Source organism: Mustelus asterias, chromosome 1 (genome assembly GCF_964213995.1).
Source record: "Mustelus asterias chromosome 1, sMusAst1.hap1.1, whole genome shotgun sequence".
Lineage (NCBI taxonomy): Eukaryota > Metazoa > Chordata > Chondrichthyes > Carcharhiniformes > Triakidae > Mustelus > Mustelus asterias.
Genome location: NC_135801.1, coordinates 127,814,369 through 127,837,493, shown reverse-complemented (window position 1 = coordinate 127,837,493; position 23,125 = coordinate 127,814,369). Strand labels below are relative to the sequence as shown.

The window sequence follows — 23,125 nt, the reverse complement described above, 5'->3', positions numbered from 1 at the left end:
TGTGTGTGTGCGCGCGCGCGCGTGCGTGTGTGTGTGTGAGGGGGTGGGGAGAGTGAGTTAGTGTGTGAAGGGATGGAAGAGAATGAGAGAGAGAGTGCGCTTGTGAGGGGGGGTGGGAAAGAGTATGAGGGGGTGAGTGTGTGTGTGAGGGTGAGAGTGAGCAAGTGTGTGTGTGTGAAGGTGGGGGAAAGAGAGCGAGTATCTCTGAGGGGATGGGAGAGAATAAGACGAAAAGACTATAAGGGATCAGTGCTGGGCCCACTGTTATTTGTCATTTATATTAATGATTTGGACGAGAATATAGGGGGCATGGTTAGTAAGTTTGCAGATGACACCAAGATTGGTGGTATAGTGGCGAGTGAAGAAAGTTATCTCCAATTGCAACGGGATTTTGATCAATTGGGCCAGTGGGCTGACGAACGGGAGGTGATACATTTTGGTAGATTGAACCAGGATAGGACTTACTCAGTTAATGGTAGGGCGTTGGGGAGAGTTACAGAACAAAGAGATCATGGGGTACACGTTCATAGCTCCTTGAAAGTGGAGTCACAGGTGGACAGAGTGGTGAAGAAGTCATTCGGCATGCTTGGTTCCATCAGTCAGAACATTGAATACAGGAGTTGGAATGTCTTGCTGAAGTTGTACAAGACATTGGTAAGGCCACACTTGGAATACTGTGTGCAATTCTGGTCACCCTATTATAGAAAGGATATTATTAAACTAGAAAGAGTGCAGAAAAGATTTACTAGGATGCTACCGGGACTTGATGGATTGAGTTATAAGGAGAGGCTGGATAGACTGGGACTTTTTTCTCTGGAGCGTAGGAGGCTGAGGGGTCACTTTATAGAGGTCTATAAAATAATGAGGGGCATAGATCAGCTAGATAGTCAATATCTTTTCCCAAAGGTAGGGAAGTCTAAAACTAGAGGGCATAGGTTTAAGGTGAGAGGGGAGAGATACAAAAGTGTCCAGAGGGGCAGTTTTTTCACACAGAGGGTGGAGAGTGTCTGAAACAAGCTGCCAGATGACACCAAGGGCGAGGTAGTAGAGGCGGGTACAATTTTATCTTTTAAAAAGCCTTGAGATAGTTACATGGATAAGCTGGGTATAGAGGGATATGGGCCAAATGCGGGCAATTAGGATTAGCTTAGGGGTTTAAAAAAAAAGGCGGCATGGACAAGTTGGGCCGAAAGGCCTGTTTCCATGTTGTAAACTTCTATGATTCTATGTGAGTATTAGTATTAGGGCAGTCAGCTCATCGAGTCTGCTCCACCATTTACTCATGGCTGATACGTTTCTCAACCTCATTCTCCCACCTTTTTCCCTGTAACCTTTGATCCCCTTACCAATCAAGAACCTATCTATCTCGGTCTTAAATACACTCAATGACAGTCAGCCTTCTGTGCCAATGAATTTCATAGACTCACCACCCTCTGGTTGAAGAAATTCCTCCTCATCTCAGTTCTAAATGTTCGTCTTTTATTCCAAGGCTGTGCCCTCGGTTCCTAGTCTCTCCTACTAATGGGAGTGTGTGTGCCTGTGTCCTCCACCCCCTCACACACTGTTCTAAAATTAGGGCAGCGATGAGGAGATTTTCTTTTCTCTAAGAGGGCTGCATGATTTTGGAACTCTGCCTCAGATGGTGGTGGAGGCAGAGTCATTGAATATTTTTAAGATGGAGATAGATTGATTTCCTTGCCTACCAAGAAGCTAAGGTTATCCGGGGTAGACGGGAATGCAGAATTTGAAACACAAACAAATCAGCCATATTATTGAATGGTGGAGCAGGCTCGAGGGGCCGGTTAACATACTTTTATTTATATTTCCTATATTCGTATAGAAAGGACATTAAAGCCGAAGAGAACATACAAAGTAGTGTTACCAGTGACCGAGGGAAAGAAAATTATAGTCCTGAGGAAAATTTGAGGTAGTGGGACTATTTCCACTGGGAACCTGGAATAGATTTTCCAGATATTTTTTAATCTTAAAATGTCTATTTTATTCAGTTGAGGAGTCAGTGATGACAATTCAGAATTGTCACAAAGAGGCTTAAGAGAGAAATATCTTTATTCACAGCATGGAATAGCTGATACAGAGAGAATTGCATATTTTGAGAAAATTGAGTAAATATTTGAAGCAGAACATATTTTGGAAAAGACCGCCACAATGGAATTTATTTTGAATCTAAAACAGGGAGACCGCAGATGTGATTGCTGAAAGGCTTCTTTTTGTGAGACTGTGGTAGAGATATTACAATGCTATATAAAGAGAGCAACAGTTATATTTTATAGAAGTAAATATGCTGAATAATTTTCTCTTACCCCCTTAGGTTCATTTTCCACACCTGTTCGACCGAGATCTGGAATCCACGCTAAAATGTTAACATCACTGCCACCACTATAAAGTTCCTGCAAAGAGAAAATTATATTTAAAACACATTTCTGCATATGTTGGCAGACCACAGCATGCTTTCAATAAGTGATAAAATTCCCAATTTCTCTTTAACAGACGGCATTTTTATAAGAATAAAAAGAAACTGAGGAGCAACTTAAATTCAAAGTTCTTATTTCATCATCTTTGCTCCATGCACAAAATAACTGGAATTTCAACAACTTCTACTTATACAGCACCTTTAACGTGCTCAAAGGCAGCTTACAGGAGCATCATAGAACAAAATGACACTGAGCCATATCAGGAGATATTTGGTCAGAGGGGTGCATTTTAAGCAGTGTCTTTAAAGAAGAAATCAAGGTGGCGAGCTGAAGGGCGGGCATTAGCTTGGGGTCTTGGCAGCTAAAAGCATGGCTACCAATGGCGGATGCTCAAGAATCCAGAATTATATGAGCGCAGATATCCATGAGGGTTATGGGGTTGGAGGAGATTGGAGAAAGGAAGGGGTGAAGCCATAGATGGATAAGAATGTTAAAATCAAGACAGTGCCTGAATGGGGAGGCAGTGGCATAAGGGTATTGACCAGTAATCCAAAGACCTAGGGCAAGATCTGGGGACCCGGGTTGAAATCCTACCACGGCAGATGGTGAAATTTGAATTCAATTTTTAAAAAAATCTGTAATTAAAAGTCTAACAATGACCATAAAACTATTGCCGATTGCCGTAAAAACCCATCTGGTTGACTAATGTCCTTTAGGGGAGGAAATCTGTCATCCTTACCTGGTCTGGCCCACATGTGACTCCAGACCCACAGCAATGTCGTAAATGCCCTCTGAAATGGAGGGCAGTTAAGGACGGGGAATAAATGCTGGCTCAGCCAGCAATGCTCACATCCCTTAAATGAGCTTTTAAAAAATGGCTGCCAGTCTACGTCAGCGAGCACAAGGATGGTGGAGAGCAGAACTTGGTCCAAGACATGGACAGTGGACTTTTGGATGACCTCAAGTTGATGGTAGAATTTGGGAGACCAGCCAGGAGAGTGATGGGATAGTCAAGTTCTATGGTATGAATGATGATTTCAGTAGTACATGAGCTGAAACAGGGGTGAAGTTGGGCTATATTACAGAGCTGGGAGTAGGCGGTTGAAACCTAATTTAGGAGTAGTACGAAGATTGCAAATGGACTGGGTTAGCCTACTCTTACAGTGGGAGGAATGGAGTCGCAACTCGGGAATGGAGTTGATACCAAAAATAATGGCGTCAGGAAATCCACGATTGGATGGTCAGATAAGCAGTCCGATAATTTAGCAACAGTTGAGCAACGTAATGGAGAGGTAGAGCCAGCATACATAAAAACCCTGTGCTTTTGGATGATGTCGCCAAGGGGCAGCAAGTGGAAATGAGGGGGACACCAGAGCTAATGGTGCAGGAGGGGAAGGGAAGCTTTCGTAGTGAAGCTTTAACTATGATTAGATAAGATGAGAGCAGCACCAGCCAGCTAGATAATGGTGTAGAAGTGTTGAAGGAGAATGATGTGGGTCAACTGTGTCAAAGACCGTAGACAGATTGCAAAGAATGAGGAGAGATAGTTTTAACTTTGTTACAGTCGCATAGGATGTTACCTGTGACTTTATTAAGGGCCGATTCAGTATTGTGGCAGGGGTGGAAACCTGACTGGAAGGATTCAAACGTGGAATTCTGCAAAGGACAGAAATGGATTTGGGAAGCAAGAATGCATTCAACAAATTTGGTGAGAAAAGGGAGGTCAGAGATTGGGTGGCAGCTTGTAAGGACGATGGGGGTCAAGGATTGGTTTGTTGAAGTGGGGGGGGTGACAACAGCAGATTTAGGGGAAAGAGGTACAACACCTGCAGAGAGAGAAAACCATTAACACTTTTGGCAATCATGGAAGCCAGGAGGAGAAGTTGGGTGATCAGCAGTTAAGTGGAAATAGGGATGAGGGAACAGGAAGTGGGTCTCAATAATCTCTAATGGGTTGGAAACGAAACCTTCATATTATGGAAAAACGTGGAGACTTAAGTTAAAGATTTCTAGAATTACCTGAAATATCTCTGCCACTGTCTAATTGGTGGTTTAATTTCAGCGATTAGCTGCAGATCTTTAATCTGTTGCAAACAAAGTACAGACTAAGTAGTTTACTTACTTGGAAGTCAGGCTGGAATGTGCAGCAATTTACATAATTATAATGTCCCCTGAGCTCAGTTAGCAGTTGTCCGGAGTAGATGTCATACATGGCAATACAACTATCGACAGGAACAAAGGCAAAATCTGGGCTGCAGCCACTGGACACTGTAAACTTGAGACCTTTTCGACTTTCATTGCACACTCTTCCGTAATTTACCTGTAAGCGTCAAACTATTGTAATTACTTCTTAGTTTTTTTAAAAAAAAGAGTTTGTCTACTTTCATTATTCTGAATTAGGCTAAGCCACAGAATTTATGGGTGAATAGATAAATAAAAAACAAATTAATGTAGATGCTGGAAAAATTATATGAAAACAGAATATACAGGACACACACATGGCTAAGATTTGTCAGTCGAGGAGAAACAGGAGATTAACATTTCAGGTCCATGAACTTTAAGTCAGAATCGTATTAAGAGAATGTTGGTAAATTAACATAACATGACAGAGGAAGTTCCCTTCCAAGCCACACACCATCATGGTTTGGAAATATATCACTGTTCCTTAACTGTCAATGGGTCAAAATCCTGGCACTCCCTCCCGAACATCACTGAGAGTTCCTACACCATATGGACTACAAGAGTCCAGAGAGACAGGCTAGGCCTCAGGGTCACCAAGGAAAGGGTGGAGACCAGGCCTCAACTGAGGAGCTGCGTTTAACTAACACCTTGCATTCACCTCTGGTGGTGCACACTGCATGCTGGCCTTGGCAGAATTCATACAGCAGTATGGATCATAGAATCCCTACAGTGCAGAAGGAGGCCATTCGGCCTATCAAGTCTGCACAGACTCTGTCAGAGTATCTTCTTCAGGCCTTCTTCCCCCCACCCTATCCCTGTAATCCCATACTCAACATGGCTAATCCACCTAATCTACACATCTTGGGACATGAAGGAGCAATTTTACTATGGCCAATCCACCAAAGGGTCAGAAGTGGGTTGCCTTTCAGCCTGGGATTTCCTCCTTTCCCAATCTGCATTGTGGATAGCAGGAGAAAGGCATGCACCGGAATTCTACCACCCCGCCCACCATGGAATTGGAGCAGGTGAGGGGTAGACAACAGAAATGTCTGTTGACCTCGGGTGGGAATTTCCAGCCTCGCTCGAGCGAGGCCGTAAAATTCCGTCCATGGTGTGTGTTTCTGGCTCACTGCAAGTCCCAGGGGTCCTGCTCTCTCACACACAGCACCCAGAGACAGACGAACTGACAGACAAAGGCAGCCGCACAGAGACACGCACACAGGCACATGGGCTTTGGGGGTCAGGGGTTGGACAAGCCTGCTCAACATTCTGTGATTTCCTAATCATTTTTCACTCCATATTTTCCAGTCTTATTTAAATGCCTCTTCATCCATCAGACGGTTTTGATGAAGAGTACACATCAAAACATCACAACTGTCTTTTTTCTTTCAGATGCTGACTGATTTGCTGAGCATTTCCAGCATTTTCTGTAACCAATAAATTGTGGTTTTCTTGTCATTTTATTGATAATTTGTAAACATTTATTCTTAAATAAATAAGACAGCAGTTAATTGTGTTCTTTACTAAACAACCAACAGCATTTCCCTAGAACACAAGTTTCAATTCATGTATTATGCTTATTATTATTATAATTATTATTGTCTTATGCTTCATTTAGACTTCAGGTGTGTGGAAAGCAGATAAGTACCAGCGTATTGTGTCCTGTGGAACTATTCCAGAGTCTCATGCGATCATCTGTGCCAATAGTTAAAAGGTGGAGTCCATCACTTGTAAAGCACAGACCATTGACACGTCCATTATGAGCAGTATTTGCTGTCAAAGAAGAAACAAATAGGATCCAGTTCATGTTTATTGATAGTCAAATGACTGATAATAGAAATTATGGTATTCCTTAACCTCAGTGTTACTTTTTGAAGAGTAAGTTTTGCTGAGTATCAGCACCTGAATCATTAACCGGTCTTTCCATATTTTAGATGCTGATGGATTTACAGTATATTTCCAGAATTTTCCATCTTTACTTTGGATTTCTAGCATTTACAGTCACTTTTTCTTGTTTGTCTAAGGAAGTCACATATTTGATCCCTAACTAATTAGCTGATCCCAACTGGAGGAGCATGAGATTGCTGCAACTGGGTTCAACCTTCTAGGAGATTAAAAAAAAGGAATAGTCATATCACAAAAAATGTCCAGAGCCACCGCTGTCAGTGTGTGTGTGTGTGTGTGTGTGTGTGTGTGTGTGTGTGTGTGTGTGGACATGTGACAGGATAAGACTGGACTCTACTATGATACCTCAAGTGATTGAATCGATAAATGAGACTAAGTTCAAATATGGAATAAAGCAACTTGAAAAATAAATAGGGTTTACTATGGAATTCTTCCCAGTAAACTAATTATATATGAACTAACTAAAATATATAAACAGGAGTGGGCCATTCAGCCCGTTAAGATGTAATTATGTCTGCTCTCTAGGTCAGACATGTGGTTGGAGGCAGGGAGATGATCAAGAAAGGGCTTGCAGGAAAATGAACAATGTCTCACAAGCAAAATTTTTTTTTTTTTAAACAAGTTTATTACCTGCCTCTGAAGATGATTTAGCATTTTCACCGTTGTGCTGATCAAGCAAAATTAAACTCCCAGAAGCTTTTCGTACATCCCAGATCCTAACTTTGCTATCGGCACTAAGAAGAAAAGTGAATAAAAAATATTTTAGAAGCAGAGTAGACACCTACTGTTCTTGGGGTGGTTGAGTATGATTATGAAAAGCTGAGAGGATATGCTGTTTGATTCGATCGGCCAATCATTGGGACGTATAGCCTGCATACCTGGCATCACACCAGCAGTAAAGTTCACACACAATGTTGCTCATTTGTGTGAGCAGAGTATCTTTTAGATTGACACAGCGTCCTGTTAGTGAAAAATGCCATGTGTGTTGCCAGTGAATAGTAGCAACATGAAATGTTTGCTTAACCTGTTGTTCATATTTTGCTGTACCTGTATACTGGTCTTTTGTGATTCATGCACTACTATAGCCTGATCCCCCTGCTTTCTAGATCAGTGAGCACAATGAGATGGATGAGTGGAACTTGATGGAAGTAAGTTTACGAGCAGCAGAATTTTGAATGATTGTGGAGAATAGAACATGGCAACCAAGAGTGGAGTCTAGGAATATTGAAGTTAAAATGTAACAAAAACAAGGATGAGGGTTTCAGCAACACATAGGCTGAGGCAAGGATGAGGTTGGGTGATGTTCCAGAGGTTGAAAGAAGTGATCTCGGTGACAGTGTGCAGGTGTGCTGGTAAGCTTGTGGTTAGATATAACATCAAGGTTGTGAATAGTAAACCAAAAGATGACGATAAATCAGTAGATGTAGTTGGATTTGAAATGGAGTTTGACAAAGTCGTTAATGATTATTAGAAAAGGTTAAAGCTCATGAATGGATAGTGAATTGTTGGGATGAATGAGAATGATCTCAACAATAGAAGGAGATGAAAGTGCTGAGAACTGGCAATGCTCTGTTTGGAGAAAAAATGAATCTGTTCTAGGATCCCTTATGCTTAGAATATTTAGGAATGATATTGAACAGGTATTTGCTAACAAACACAGCTATGTGAGAAAGTAATTAGTAAAAAGATGATTGAGAAATTTTCATCTTCACAGCCTAGACAGTAAACTGGCATAGTAGGTCAGAATTGCAGATCTATAATGGACGGGCGATAGACTCCACCATGTAACATCCCTGAATGAAGATGAGAATTACCCTCATTCAGGTGTAGCAGGCAGTAAAGAAGGCAAATGGTACGTTGGCCTTCGTAGTGAGAGGATTCAACAGGAGCAAGGATGTCTTGTTCCATTTATACAGGGCCTTGGTGATGCCGTGTGCGCGCCGTTTTGGTCTCCTTATCCGAGGAAGGATATTCTTGCTCTGGAGGGAGTGCATTGAAGATTTACCAGGCCGATTCCTGGAATGGTGGTACTGATGTATGAGGAGAGATCGGGTCAGTTAGGATATTCGCTGGAGTTCAGAAGAATGAGGTAGGGTCTTATAGATACCTATAAAATTCTAACAGGACTAGGCAGGTAGATGCAGGAAGGATAATGGGGAAGTCAAGAACCAGGAGTCATAGTCTAAGGATAAAGGATAAACCATTTAGGACTGAGGAGAAATTTCTTCACCCAGAGAGTGGTAAGCCTATGGAATTAGTTGCCACAGGAAACAGTTGAGCCCAAACATTATATGTTCCAAGGAGGAGTTAGAAATAGCTCTTGGGGCGAAGGGGATCACAAGATATGGAGGGAAGGTGGGATCAGGCCATTGCGTTGATGATCAGACATGATCATAATGAATGGCAAAGCAGGCTTGGAGGGCCAAATGGCCTCCTATTTTCTATGTTTCTATCTGTTATCTTCAGAGAGACTTGCAACACTTATGGAGGATCGAAATACAGAAAATTATTCTTGTGCAGATAAATGTAGAGTAATGTTTCTGGGATCAAAGTCACAATACTTGGTGCATTTAGCTACTGAACAATTATGCCAATCTAAATGCTGTTGGCTTAATAATCTAATGATGCATCAACTTTATAATGCTGCTATTAGTACCAGAGATGACTGTAGAGGCAGTACTGTAAGGTAAATGAGACAATATTGTTGTTTCGGCAGATACCTCAAGAAACGTTTTTTTAGGCTTGTGTTTATTCCCACATTGGCACAGTTTAATAATAGTCGGTCAGGCAGCAGGAGGCTGAAGTCTTTTCAACAGGAACACTGTCGCATCCTGAAGCTCAGAGATTTGCAATGAACAGCCAACAGCACAAACGAGCATAGGTTGAACATAACAAAACAGGAGCAGCAGTAGCCCATATAGTCCCTTGAATTTGCTCTGCCATTCAATAAGATCATGGCTGTGCTTTTAGTTCAACTCTACTTTTCCAGCCTATTTCCACATACCTTGATTGCTTTATGACCAAAAATCTTTCAAACTCAGTTTTCAACATACCCAATGACTATTATATAGTCTCCCAGTAAAGATACCTTGGTCAATATTTGACAATCCACCATACACTTCAAAAGTGCTTTATTGGCTGTGAAATGCTTCAGGACAGCCAGAAGTCAGGTAAGATACAAAATAAATGCAAATCTTTTCTCTTTCTAGGAATGTCCCAGTACAATTCTTGGTTTGTGGCGAGTTAACCAAATCAGCCAGGATGGTAGACCGATCATCATTGTTGACCTCAATTTCCTTGTTTAAAGGAACGGCACAAATGTCCAGATTCTTCCTCCTAAAGTTCAACTAGTAAACAATGCATCACTGTGAAGGTCAGATGGGGACAGGATGGCGTTTGGCTTAATCGCCTTCACAATCAAAACATTGACTTACATTCATCATCAAGAATAATGGTCGCGTGGACAAGATATCAGAAGGCACTTGACATGAAACATAAGGGCTAATTTTGACTTTATGCAGCAGTGTAAAACAAGTGATAGTGATTGGAATCTCTCCCAATTTTTATTTTCATTGACTTTGATGAAGTTTTAAATCAGAAGAGATGTAAAATAGGTTGCTGATTCCTTATCACCCATTTTACATTATTCCACACAAAAATGCACTTAATGAGCAGGATTTTCCAGCTGTTTCCACTGGTAGCATCTTCTGCTAATGATGACCCTCTGCCAAACCCACAGCAGAGGGTGCAAACAATGGGAAACCCACTCGACTAGTGGGACCAGAAGATCCCGCCGCCGGCCAACGGTGGGCCACATCCACAAATATTTCACGGGGGGAATCCTGCCCAATATCCTCAGGACAGAAGGCAATGGAGAAACTTGTTGGATGAAGTGGTAAGAGAGTCATGGCATTTGAGAATTTATTTGTGATAACGTTAAGGATTCTACCACAAAATGCCAGAAATGCACTTGTACGTCAGATCAAAAAATACTATTTGATTTGATTTATGGTCACATGTATTAACATAGTGAAAAATATTGTTTCTTGCGCGCTATACAGCGTTCATTGAGAAGGAAATGAAAGAGTGCAGAATGTAGTGTTAATCACAGCGAGGGTGCAGAGAAAGATCAATTTAATGCAAGGCAAGTCCATTCAAAAGTCTGACAGCAGCAGGGAAGAAGTTGTTCTCAAGGTCGGTTGGTACGTGACCTCAGATTTCTGTATCTTTTTCCCGAAGGAAGAAGGTGGAAGAGAGAATGTCATGTTTAATACATGTTAAATAAAAAAATAAACTACCTTGCTGTTACCAGGATGTGTTCATGGCGTGGTGACCATTTCACTGATAATACCTCTCCTCTGTGGCCTGGAGGAGGAGGAAGTAAAAATAAAAATTAACTACTATATCTTTGACCAATTTTACCATCAGCCACTTCTACAATTCTAGCATATAGCAGAAAGTCACTAGAGTATCTACTTAAACTTCATATTTTAAAAAAAAGTTTCTAATAGCTTAAATAGATCTGATATAAATGGAAACATGACCTTCAACCATTGGAGTCATTTTATGCCACCTCCCTTGTTGCATTGAAAGCTTGTAATATGTTTACTTTTCAGGCTGTGACATTGAGCATCTGCTCTCTCACAGAAACCAGATATTATAAAGGGTAGTGTTTCAATTTTCAATGCAACTACTTCAGCAGCAGATACATACAGTTAAATGGTCCTGCCCTGAAGTCAACAGTATATAATTGCAAGCATTTAACATAATGTTTAACATTATGTGATTTTATTGTTCTTGGCGTGTATTGCAGATAATCTGGATTGAAACCACACACACACTATTCCATTGCCAATGGTTCTACCTTTCACTCACTCCAATTCAAATATTTGCAAAGTAGCTTTGTTTTTTTATACAGTTTAGGCTTCCTGTCCGTACTTACCTTGCAGAATGTGGGTGCAGGATCCAGATTTAAGATCACAAAGCTGTACTTTAGGATTCTTGGTACCAACTGAAACAAAGAAAACATTGAACTCTTTCTTTAAAATAAAATCATCACATTTCAGTATTGTTACATACTATAACTGTTATAAAACAGTTACATGTTTTGAATTTCTTCCTCAACATAAAAGCAACATTTTCTTATCTGTTATACATCTTCAAATGGATATGGTTTTCAATTATTACATTGACCAAGTAGTAGAATCTGTAAAAGCACCTCGGGGGCGATTCTCCCCCAAAAATTCTAAGTGTCGAATTTGTATAAAAACTGGAATAAATCCTGCTTGTTTTTTCAGCAGGAGTTTCAAAATGAATCTCCCGCACTCTGCTGTGCATTCGTGTGAATCACATGAAAATTCAGTGGGTGGGGCCTATCCCTGCTGGTGAGGCCGGCAGCATAGCGCTGAGCAGGGCCACTGCATATGTGCTGATCTGTCAGATCAGAGATCGGCGCATGCACAGTAGCCCCGCACTGCTGGCCTCCCAATCGCCGGTCAGCACTGGTGACCCTGCATCGCTGCCCCTCCAACCCCCACCCGCCAACCCCACTGGCTGATTGCTGGCCCCACAAACATGTCCGGGCCAGCCTTGACCCCCGCCACCCCCAAAACAACCCCCCCTCAGCCCCCGCCGGCAGCCCAATCTCCCGATGCAAAGCTCTGATCACTGGTCTTCCTCCCTCTGCTCGCGATCCCTATGCAGAGTGACAGCGGGACCTCCCACCCACCCATCCCCCCCCACCCCCACCCAGAGGCCCCGCTGCCTTTGGGCCCTGCCCCATTAGGCCCCACCCCCTTGGCACTGCCCAATGCCTGGTGGGCTGTACCAATGTGCCCCCAGGCATTGCAACTTTGCCCTTTGAGCAGTGCCAGAGGACCAGGCTGGCACTGCCAAGGTGCCAATGTCCAGAAAGGACACACCCCCTTACCTCTGACCACCCCCCTTCACTCCAGCAGGGTAGGCCGCTAGCTCCCCACAAGTGGGGAGCTATTGTAAACCCCGCTGGCGCTGGAGTGAAACACAGACACTTCAGTCCCAGGCCTTCTAATGAGATTTAAAATATCGTCAAATGAGCATTATGCTTTCTGAAGCGGAGCTGATGGCGCTGGAAATTCAGCTGCTGGAGACTCTCGGAATGGTGCCCAGGTGGAAGCCCGTGAAACGGCCTCTGCTCGAGTCTCCCGGCCCAAAGGCAGCGCAGCAGGCTGAGAGACTTGTGTCCCCCTCCCTACCCCTGGCTTTTTCACTTTGAATAATTCATGTTTGTTCGTGGCTTGAAAGATACCAACTTCAGTCGGTATCAACTTGCAAAATCCTTCTAACATGCTAATGGCAGGCAATAAGAGGAGAGACTCCTGGTCAGCCACGTTTGATACAAAATGGCATCCCTCAAGCTATAGGTTTCTTGGGACACGCTAATGACCTGTTCCAGATAAAAAGACGCTAAGGGTACAGATGAAGGTTTATCTTGTGCACCACTAAGTGTGGGAAGAGAAACAACAATCTTACAGTAGACATATTATCACAATAAATTTCTGGCAAGTTAAAATCTTCAACTACCTAAATTGATCCCTTAGCAGTCGTTTATCATCTATTCCAGACCAAGGCTTTCACCATAGTTGGGGGTCATGGCATTTCTCCAAGAAGTGAGCCATTACTGGAATATTTTTAGACAAAGGTTTGATTGTGCACACAGAGTACCTGCAGCACCCAACATCTTATTATACTAACCAGCTATCAGGCAGTGCTTGGTTGCAACTGGTGACATATGATGACAATAGACTGTTCCTTCGAAGCTAAACACTTCAGCAGGCTGCAAAGTGAATTAAAGTTTATTTATTAGTCAAAAGTTAGCTTACATTAACACTGCAATAATGCTATTGTGAAAATCCTCTAGTCGCCACACTTCGACCCCTTTTCGGGTACACTGTGGGAGAATTTAGTACGGCCAATGCACCTAACCAGCACAGCTTTTGGACTGTGGGAGGAAACTGGAGCACCTGGAGAAAGCCCATGCAGACACGAGGAGAACGTGCAGACTCTGCACAGACAGTGACCAAGCTGGGAATTGAACCCGGGTCCCTGGCGCTGTGAGGAGCAGTGCTAACCACTGTGCCACCCCCAAATTAATTGTTAAATTATTCATATAAGTTCTTAACCCAACCAGTAAAAATATTGCTAAAGTCTATGCACAAATCGAGCAAATTTGCATTATACGGAATGCAAGAATGTGGTCAGTGTTAATGAAAACTTAAAGGAATGTTACAATTTAATTTCATGATCTTAAATATCATTACCAAGCACCATTTGTACATAAATACCATTTATACTGCTGTCAACAATAAAGTCTCAGTAAAACTTTAAATTTTCATGGTTTGTTTTGTAACATAAGTGTTCAGCTTCTAAAACTGTTGAACAGACAGAAAAAGAAATACAGAATACATGTTCTACAAAAGAGATTTATACGGTACTCAATTCGCGATTAGATTTGAGGTTTAGTTTATTGTTTGGCCAATCGTAATTCAGTGCAAAAACTTGAGGCAAGACAGTGAAACAACCAACTGGAATCATTCCCACAATATGTTCCCCATCGTGGTGTCCCCTTATTAAAAGGTACATGAAGGTATCCTGGCTGCAGAAAGGAAGATTGAGGGGAATAAAGGGAGAGTTGAGAACAATCTTTGGCTGTTCTTGCATTTTTCCTGCAGCTGGCTTATCAGGCATCAAGACAAGAGGCCTGGAATGACGCATGTTGTCTATGCGATTTGTCAAGGAATGGTGTGGGCCGAGAAAACAAAGTTGCTTTTTTGTTTTGAACTGGGTATATTTCTGACATTTTCCCCCATTCCTCTTTTTCATCACCCAGTTTGCAGAAACTTTCAGCAGGAGTCACACGGTAACAGTGTAAAATGAGAATTGTGCTCATTCTTCTTCCGAGATCAATTATTGCACCACACCGACCACTACCACCCAGAGACAAACTAGCACAGAAAATAAGTCAGCTTTGAGTTCTTAGTGAGCTTTACAGTTCAGTACCATGTCAGACAGGATATGTACTCACATCAAGCAGGATATTTGCTCACTAACCTGTTGGACGAGTTTTGCCTGTAAATCTCGGTGTAAAATACACAAAGGATAAAAATTCCATTCCTTTCATATCTTGAAAAGATCACCCTACTGTTATTGCTTTTCCAAGAATCATCCTGCCTCACTGACTCTCTGATGCGTAAGCTCTAGATTTACAATTAAATAAAAATTACACAAAACTCCCATTCCTGATCACGTTCCAGTGACCCTGCTAGGTGCATGTGTGTGTTGACATTGGGAGCAGACAAGATCAGCACCAGCAGTGATACCTTTCAAAGTCAAATAGTCTCCCTGATTATTCTTGCCATCAGCCCAAAAAGTGTGATAGAGGTATCAAAGACCTGTTGGCAAACATGGGACCTTACCATAGTATGGGTTAGTGGTTTTAGGAGACAAAGAATGAAAAATAAAAATACGTTCAGTGTCTTTTATATTATTTACAAACAAACAAATAGAAAATATAGGTAGCTTTTTGAAAACAATTCCATTACAGGTAATAGTCATATACTTCCATTATGAAAAGTATCTGTACTTACCAGTAGCCTGTTTGTGTCCCATATTTTTAAAGTTTTATCAAATGAGCTTGATGTAAACATACCAGTGTCACAAGGGTACCACTGAACCGTCTCCACGCTATATTTGTGAACATGGCCATGGGACCTTAAAAAATATGTATATATTGTTTTTAAAGTCAGCAGTTGGTTTGAAAGGATAAATACAGTAATACAATATTATAAAAATAATAAATTAGATTGTTCTTACTTGCCCACTGTACAGATTGCCTTGCAGGTATACTGCTGTCTTTTAGTGGCATTCTCCAAATCATATATTGCAATGACTCCATCTGCTCCACCGGACAGCATGCTAATTGAAGCATAAATAAGACCCAATGAGGACAATCAATTGCAATGTACCTGTCCTACATTTGGGCAAAAGTTAATGCAAAGATTCAATAACATTATAGTATAATTATCATACAATGGTTATAGCACAGAATGTGGTTATTCAGCCCCTCATGTCTATGCCTGGTATTTGCAAGAGCAACTCAGCTCGTGCTACATTCCTGACTTTTCTCCCTAGCTCAAGGTCATGGCAGCATACTTCATGCCAAATAATGATTTTGAATCCACAAGCTGGAAAACCAAACTGAACTTTTAAAAACAGAATCTTTTTCAAAACATAATCTAAAGTGTGAATTCAGCTCACAGCAAAGATGGTTACCCAATTTGCATCACTGTACTCTCTACATTGCAACCCACTGAGATGAAGACACTGCTTCTGCACAAGCCCCAATGGCCTCAGGAAAACAGAATTGGGCCACAAATCCTGTTTCCCAATAGCAAGGCAGTGAGACGCTGGGGTAAACAATAGGTGGTTAGCAAACATTAACTCATCATGCTACAATGGGAATACACTAAAACCAATCATTTAACCAACGGGACATAGAGGCAGGATTCCCAGACATGAACTGATTAAGTTACAAGTGGAAATACACTTGTCACAAGCATTTTGAATCACTGGGTGACAGTCATGTGACAGGCCCACACCGTGTGCGCCTATACCTCTGCTTCCTCTGCAGCAAGACGATAAGCAGCTGAGATACTGATCAGAAAATACCCGTGTGGGGTCTCTCCTTCCTCTCTCTAGTCCAGCCTGTAAGTTTGAAACTCTGTTTGCGGAATGTGGCCATTCAGGGATGTCCCTACTGCAGACAGAAACTTCTTCAATCCAGCACTACTGTCTCCAGGAGAACGGCCTTTAAATCTTTCAATTAGAAGGAAAGTGGCAAGACCACTGAATTCAGCCTGTAACCAGTCAAGTCACCAAACTACAGACTGCATACCCCTTTTATTTATCTGGATTCCAAGATGACAAATGTATCCTGTTCAGCCTGTAACCAGTCGAGTCACCAAACTACAGACTGCATACCCCTTTTATTTATCTGGATTCCAAGATGACAAATGTACCCTTTGCCTTGATTTGTTTTTAAATTTATTGTCACATGTACTGGTAGAACAGTGAAAATTGTTTCTTGCGCGCTATACAGACAAAGCATATCGTACACAGGGAAGGAAAGGAGAGGTGCAGAATGTAGTGTTACAGTCACAGCTAGAATGTAGGGAAAGATCAACTTAATATAAGATAGGTCCATTCAAAGATCTGATGGAAGCAGGGAAGAAGCTGTTCTTGAGTCGGTTGGTACGTGACCTCAGACTTTTATGTGAACTTTAAGTCTGTGTGTATCTGTGAAAGTTAGTACATATTGTATTATTTTACTTAAATTTGATTAATTTAAAGTTTTATAAAGCCAACTGCTTTCTTTGTTAAATTCAAGAAAATCTGTCTGATTGGTTCTTTTATGATCACAGTGCATAAACAGTTAAATACTCACTGACTTGCCAAGTATAACCTAAAAGAAAACCTGTTGTGATCAAAGGAGGAGAAGGAAAAGAGGGGAGCCATTCTCCCCCTCCTAGCCTGATTATAACACCAGCAATTTCTTGCTCTTTAGATAATCATCCAATTCCCTTTTGAAAACCACGATTGAATTTTCCCGCTCCACACTCTCAGGCACTGCATTCCAGATCCAAACCACATGCTTTCTAAAAATATTTCTCTTTATGTCACCTCTGATTCTTCAGCCAATCATCTATTATGAGATCCAACTTAACTTCTTGTGGAACGGAGGTGGAAGGCCCGACAAGTCTCAAGAGTCTTGCACATGCATGAAGCAGGTACAGCATTTGAAATCCTTTGAGCTGAGGACATGGGTCTGGTGAACCGTGCAAAATGAAATCGACTGAAAAGTCTGATGTGATCAGAAGCGGAGCACCTTAATCAGAGTGAGAAATGGGTCGCAGGCAGGGGATAAGGTGGTCCCAGTTCAGAAGAGGGAGCAGCAGAGAAGGAGACTCCAAACAGAAAAGGGCTTAAGAGCAAAGGACTCAGGAAAACCCAGGCAATCAAAGAGGGTTCAGGAGAAGACTGGCAATCAAAGGAAGCAGCAGAAAGTTGGCGCTGCTGGCACGGGGGGGGGGGGGGGGGGGGGGGGGGGTTGGAGCAGGAGTATTCTCAATGGAGCCACAGTTGTGTTTGTGAGTTGGTACTTATTATGTATTAATATTGATTCTTGGTAGCTGCACTAAGGATTGTGTCTTAATATATTCATGTATTCACCAGAAGTGGCATCAGAAGTCAAGTGTGGGAAACTGCCAGAGTGAAGCAGCAGCCATGTAATAAACATCACCCTGTAAATAAAGCTCCATTATTTTTAACCCTGCATGCATTTGGGTCACTGTCTGTGCGGCGTCTTCACATTCTCCCCGTGTCTGTGTGGGTTTCCTCTGGGTGCTCCGGTTTCCTCCCACAGTCTGAAAGATGTGCTGGTTAGGTGCAGTGACCATGCTAAATTCTCTCTCAGTGTGCCTGAGCAAGTGCCAGAGTGTGGTGACTAGGGGATTTTCACAGCAACTTCAATGCAGTGTTAACCTAAGCCGACTTGTGATACTAATAAATAAACTTTTATCAGGCTGATTCCTGGGATGGTAGGTCTGTCATATGTTAAGTCAGTTAAGATTATATTCACTGGAGTTTATAAGAGCAAGAGGAGATCTCATGGAAACGTATAAAATTCTAACTGGGTTCGACAGGATAGATTCAGAAAGAATGTTCCCTATGCTGGGGGAGTCCAGAACTAGGGGTCATTGTTTGAAGGTAAGGGGTAAACATTTTAGAACTGAGGAGGGAAGGAATTTCTTCACCCAGAGGCTGGTGAATGTGTTGAATTCACTACCACAGAATGTAGTTGAGACCAAAACTTTGTCTGATTTCAAGAAGAAATTAGATATAGCTCTTGGGGCTAAAGGGATCAAGGGATATGGGGGGGGGAGATCAGGATATTAAATTTGATGATCAGCCATGATCAAAATGAATGGTGGAGTAGGCTCGAAGGGCGAAATGGCCTACTCCTGCTTCTAGTTTCTATGTTTCTACAGAGAGTGCCTGCTGGAAGAAAAAGCAAGCTACAAATAAAAGTAATAAGATGCCAGAAAAAACAAAACAGCATGCAAACAGAATAAAAGGTGGCCCCCCCCCATTTTTATCCTCTGGAAACTTTAGTTCATCCAAAGCTCTGCTGCCTGCGTCCTAAACTGCAGCAAATCCCATTCACATATTGTCCATGTTTGGTGACCGACACTGTGAACTGGAGGACACCAAACTTAAGTGGCAAAATAAGCAAAGGCAACATGAGGATTTTTAATGTAGTGAGTCGTTAAGATTTGGAACACACTGTCCGTGAATGTAGCAGAGACAGATTTAATTATGGATTTCAAAAGGGAATTGGATAATTATCTGAAGAGAGAAAAAAAATTAAAGGCCAATGGGGAAAGGCCTGGGGAGTGAATCTGGCAGAGTTGCTCTTGTGGAATGCCGGCATGGATGTGATGTGCTGAAACCATTCTATCCTGATATTTTGTTCGGTGGTTCAATGTTAACTTTTTTATTGAAGCTGCTCTCGTAGAGCTTTTTGCTACATTAAAGGCCCTATAAAAATGCAATTTATTGTTGAATTAGGAAGGGTGATATGGACTGTAGCAGGGATTACAGATATGTATACAAGCTCGTGCACACACACATACGTACATAGATAAGTATACTTACTACTTTCCCTCAACAGGATCAATGTCAAGAGTATTGACTCCACTTCCATGGATTCTCTGCACATCCCGGTCTTTGTTTAACTCTAGATTTAACACCCTGGACATCAAAATAAAAGAAATATATATTAGAAGTTATTTTCACAAAACTCAAAACAGAGTTTTTTTTAAAAAGTTTGAAAGGAAGACCTTTGGGCCTCAGGAAACTGTTCTTGAGCAGCCAGCAGTCTCCTGGGCTAGCAGCCAGTAGCATAGTTGCAGATCTCTCAGGTCTGCAGCTGCATTTTTTCCACACTCATCCCAATCCCTGCACAACGCCCTGCCAGGAAATGGGCCATGCATAGTTGAAGTCAGGAAAATGACCACCTCTCTCCTTCCAAATGCAGCAAATCTCAAGCACTTAACTCCTGCTCACACCACCAATGCTCCACACCCCCGCAATAAAACTGATGAGAGTCAACAGTCAGAATCCATTTAAATGCCAACAATGTTCATCATTTCCCTAATGACTCCTTGCGTGGTTTGTTGTCAAATGTTTGTTTGATTATGTTTCTGTTAACACATTACAACATCCCAAGTGCTTAAGTTCCGGTTTCAGTCATTGACAGGAAAAAAATGAAATGGTTCAGACATAGTTGAAGTTAGACAGAAAAGAGCTTTTGGAATATAGTTCCAAAGAGAAACAGGCTTAGAGACGGAAAGATTGGGCATCCAACATGAGAAGCAGGGACTCTCAGTATTCCACAGCATGGCCAACTGGAATAGATCCCTCCCCTGGGATATTAACAATGAGGTTGATACTTTGTAAGATAAGGAATCAATGGCACTTGGCAAAAACACAGATGAAATGCATGTGGGGTTTTCAGCAACTGAAGACGATGCAAATGAGGTCAAAAGCCTTGGAGGAGGAGCTATGCCTACTCCAATCAGCTTGGATCATGTAGATCAAGCCCAAGACAGGAGGTGAGAGCCCTGTCTTGTCAGCTTGGATCGGGAATGTCTCAACTTGTTGAGACTCTGAATTGGACTTGATTTGATTGAATTGGAATCAAAATACAAAAAAAGACGCTTGCATATAAATCTACATTAATAGGCAAGAGAATTTGGCAATGATGGCATTCAATAAGGGGAACAGTGGTGTAGTGGTAATGTTACTGGACTAGTAATCCAGATGATCCCGAAACACAATTTCAAATCACACCACAGCTGGTGGGAATTTAAATTTACATAAATCTGTGATGCTGCAATTGAACAGCACTTGCTAATTAATTCCAAGGGTGCTAGGAACTACACTAACACCAATATGAGATTATCAGTCCAGCTCACAATGCTGCTCAGGTTGCTAGAAGCTATATGTTCATATGTAGGGGCCTATTCTCTGCAGACAAAAGTAATGTGTTCAGACATTGCATCTTTTTTGGATAAACAAATTGATGGGGACAATAGCTCTCTGGTACATATGCCATGGCAACATCTCAGCCAATCAATCTCTCAATTTATTGCCGTTCCCTTTGAAATTTTGCATTCTTGTGTCTGTCCCGATGAGTGCAAGATGTAAAGCTTTGATTAGAACAAAGAACAAAGAACAAAGAACAAAGAACAATACAGCACAGGAACAGGCCCTTCGGCCCTCCAAGCCCGCGCCGCTCCCCGGTCCAGGATTGAATCCTGAATCCAGGATCCCCGCCCAATTTTCCAGCCTATCTACATACCAATATCCTATCCACCGAGCTGTCCCTCACAGCTACGATGCTTTGTTCATTACAACCTATTAACTTACCCCCACCCCCCCATTCCAGACCATGTGATCTCCAGGGTCCAGGATAGTGATTAGCATATTTTTAAATCATTAATACTTAAATTTAATTAATAAATCTTGTTACAGACAAGAGAGGGTCATTTGAAACAGCATAGTTTTCCTCTTACCACCTGTCCATAAACAGAAGGTATTTTACATTAGTCTTTAAAAAGAGTAAGCGATGGCATATTGTTCCCAACCTCTGTTTGTGTGATTCAATTATTACTAATAACCACAAAGCAAACAAAATTAGGATTAACTCAAAGTTAATTTTATCTTTACACATTCAAAATCCACGTAAAGGAGTTTTTGCAATTTCCCTCCCTGCATTCACACGATAAAGGCACGATAGAGGAAAGGGGGCTGACAGTATAAAAACCACAGATAAAAACAGAATATTCGTTCACGAGTTCCAGAGTCCCAAAGTCAGAGTCCAATGAAGAAGTCTTTCATGTATGCATCCAATGGTCAGCTGTCTGGATGTCAATGTTATAAGATTTGCTTTTTCAGGTGGTGTTGATTTTACAAAATGAGGCATGTCGAGGTGGCATCAGTTCTGTAGGCGGGGATACAAAATCTTCCAATAGAGTCAAATTAGATGGGCTGGTGGCTCAATCTGGATGGAGCTTGCTTCTGTGTGGCCTGCAAATTGGTACTAAACAACAGATTGGCTGTACATCTCAACAATGTAATATTAAGCCGCTCAATAGGCCAGAATCTTGCACCATGTGACCTTCCTTCCCCACAGTTACTTCAACAAGGATATTTCTCCAGTGTCTGGAATTTGGCTTTGTTTTCAGGACTGATAATGTCTCAGCTACTGTGGGTTGAAGGGGTGCCATTTGCGTTGAGGGTCTGGTGTTTGGGAGGCCATTGTCTCAAAAGACCCAGAGACTCTGCTGGCAAGGTTGGCTTATCAAATGCAAACGGAACTCCTGTAGCTCCTTTTGAAATTGGTCTGTAGAGTCCCAGGTTATCTGCTTGAAGCTCTTTAGGCATAATGAGGTGTGTGAACTCCAATACTTCCCTTTCAGGCAAATTGCAGTTCAGGAACAATAGTTTCCGGCCAGCCTCAGGACCTCTGTGCATGCAGCGGACAGGAAATGCACAGTTCATTGATTTTTTTCATGTCTTTAGGCCAGGAACCAGCTCTAAGCACATGCACAGAAGGAAAGGAAGCAAAGTAGTGAAACAGAGCGACATTGGTGACTTTGTCTTTCCATGTGATGCCAAGGATGTGTTGTAGACACTGGAGATCAAAGTTATTGAGTCTTTGTTCTCAATAGGTTAACGTTGTCCAGGCTTCACTGCCCTATACCAATATGAGGATGATATAGGCCTTGTAGATAAGCATCTTACCTTCAGGTCAGTTTGTTGTTTCTCCATTCCAATATATGTACTGAGCTCTTCATCAAGGGACAGGTTCTGTCACCGTCAACCCATGGTAATGTAATTTGATGACTGCTTCCAGTGGCATGTTGTGGAGTCTAATGACAGATGGAGACAAAACATCCTGCTTCATAATTCCAACTTTCTTGACACTGATTGTGAGGGAAAACATGATAAGCATGGGTCAGACAATCCAGGAACCTTTGGAGCTCATCTTTCATCTGGGCAACGAGTGCATCACCACCAGAATACAAGTTCTCTCTGATTAGAACATTCCGCACTTTGTCTTGGTTTTCAGTCTTAATAGGTTGAGGTGTTTCACATTTGATCATTTGTGGAGGTACACACTATCTATGTTGGCAGGTAAAGCATAGGTCAGTTGGTCAAGAGAAAAGGATACTCAACAGAAGAGGAGCTAAGATGCAGCTCAGTTTTACCGAGGTTTTGATCTCAAAATTGTCAAAGATGGAGCTGTTCTACTGAATAATGCTATGCATGTTATCATGGAAGGACCATATGAGACTTTGCAGCTTGAGAGGAGAGCTTATTTTCTCTTGTAACTGGTAGAGGTCCATCCTGCTCACATTGTGAGATCCACAAAAGCAAGGTTGCATGGTGTTTGCTGCTCTCTGCACTTCTCTTAATGCTGATGTAGGAAGGAGATCATGCCTACC

At 41.9% G+C, this 23,125-nt stretch overlaps 1 protein-coding gene across 2 annotated transcripts in view; it reads right to left on the bottom strand.

The window, feature by feature from the left end:
* The window catches only part of ercc8 (excision repair cross-complementation group 8), a 41,380-nt gene that overhangs the window by 5,181 nt on the left and 13,074 nt on the right, over window positions 1-23,125 (bottom strand). Inside the window, exons 2-11 of one of the 2 annotated variants that reach the window (XM_078218708.1) lie at window positions 19,269-19,364; window positions 15,369-15,470; window positions 15,143-15,266; window positions 13,251-13,332; window positions 11,461-11,529; window positions 10,817-10,883; window positions 7,149-7,252; window positions 6,262-6,386; window positions 4,555-4,752; window positions 2,322-2,408 (exon numbers count right to left, since the gene is read on the bottom strand). In XM_078218708.1, coding sequence (XP_078074834.1) covers window positions 2,322-2,408; window positions 4,555-4,752; window positions 6,262-6,386; window positions 7,149-7,252; window positions 10,817-10,883; window positions 11,461-11,529; window positions 13,251-13,332; window positions 15,143-15,266; window positions 15,369-15,470; window positions 19,269-19,364 — 1,054 coding nt within the window. Of the gene's footprint in view, window positions 1-2,321; window positions 2,409-4,554; window positions 4,753-6,261; window positions 6,387-7,148; window positions 7,253-10,816; window positions 10,884-11,460; window positions 11,530-13,250; window positions 13,333-15,142; window positions 15,267-15,368; window positions 15,526-19,268; window positions 19,365-23,125 lie in introns of both variants that reach the window. The other variant, XM_078218716.1, reaches the window with a different exon arrangement.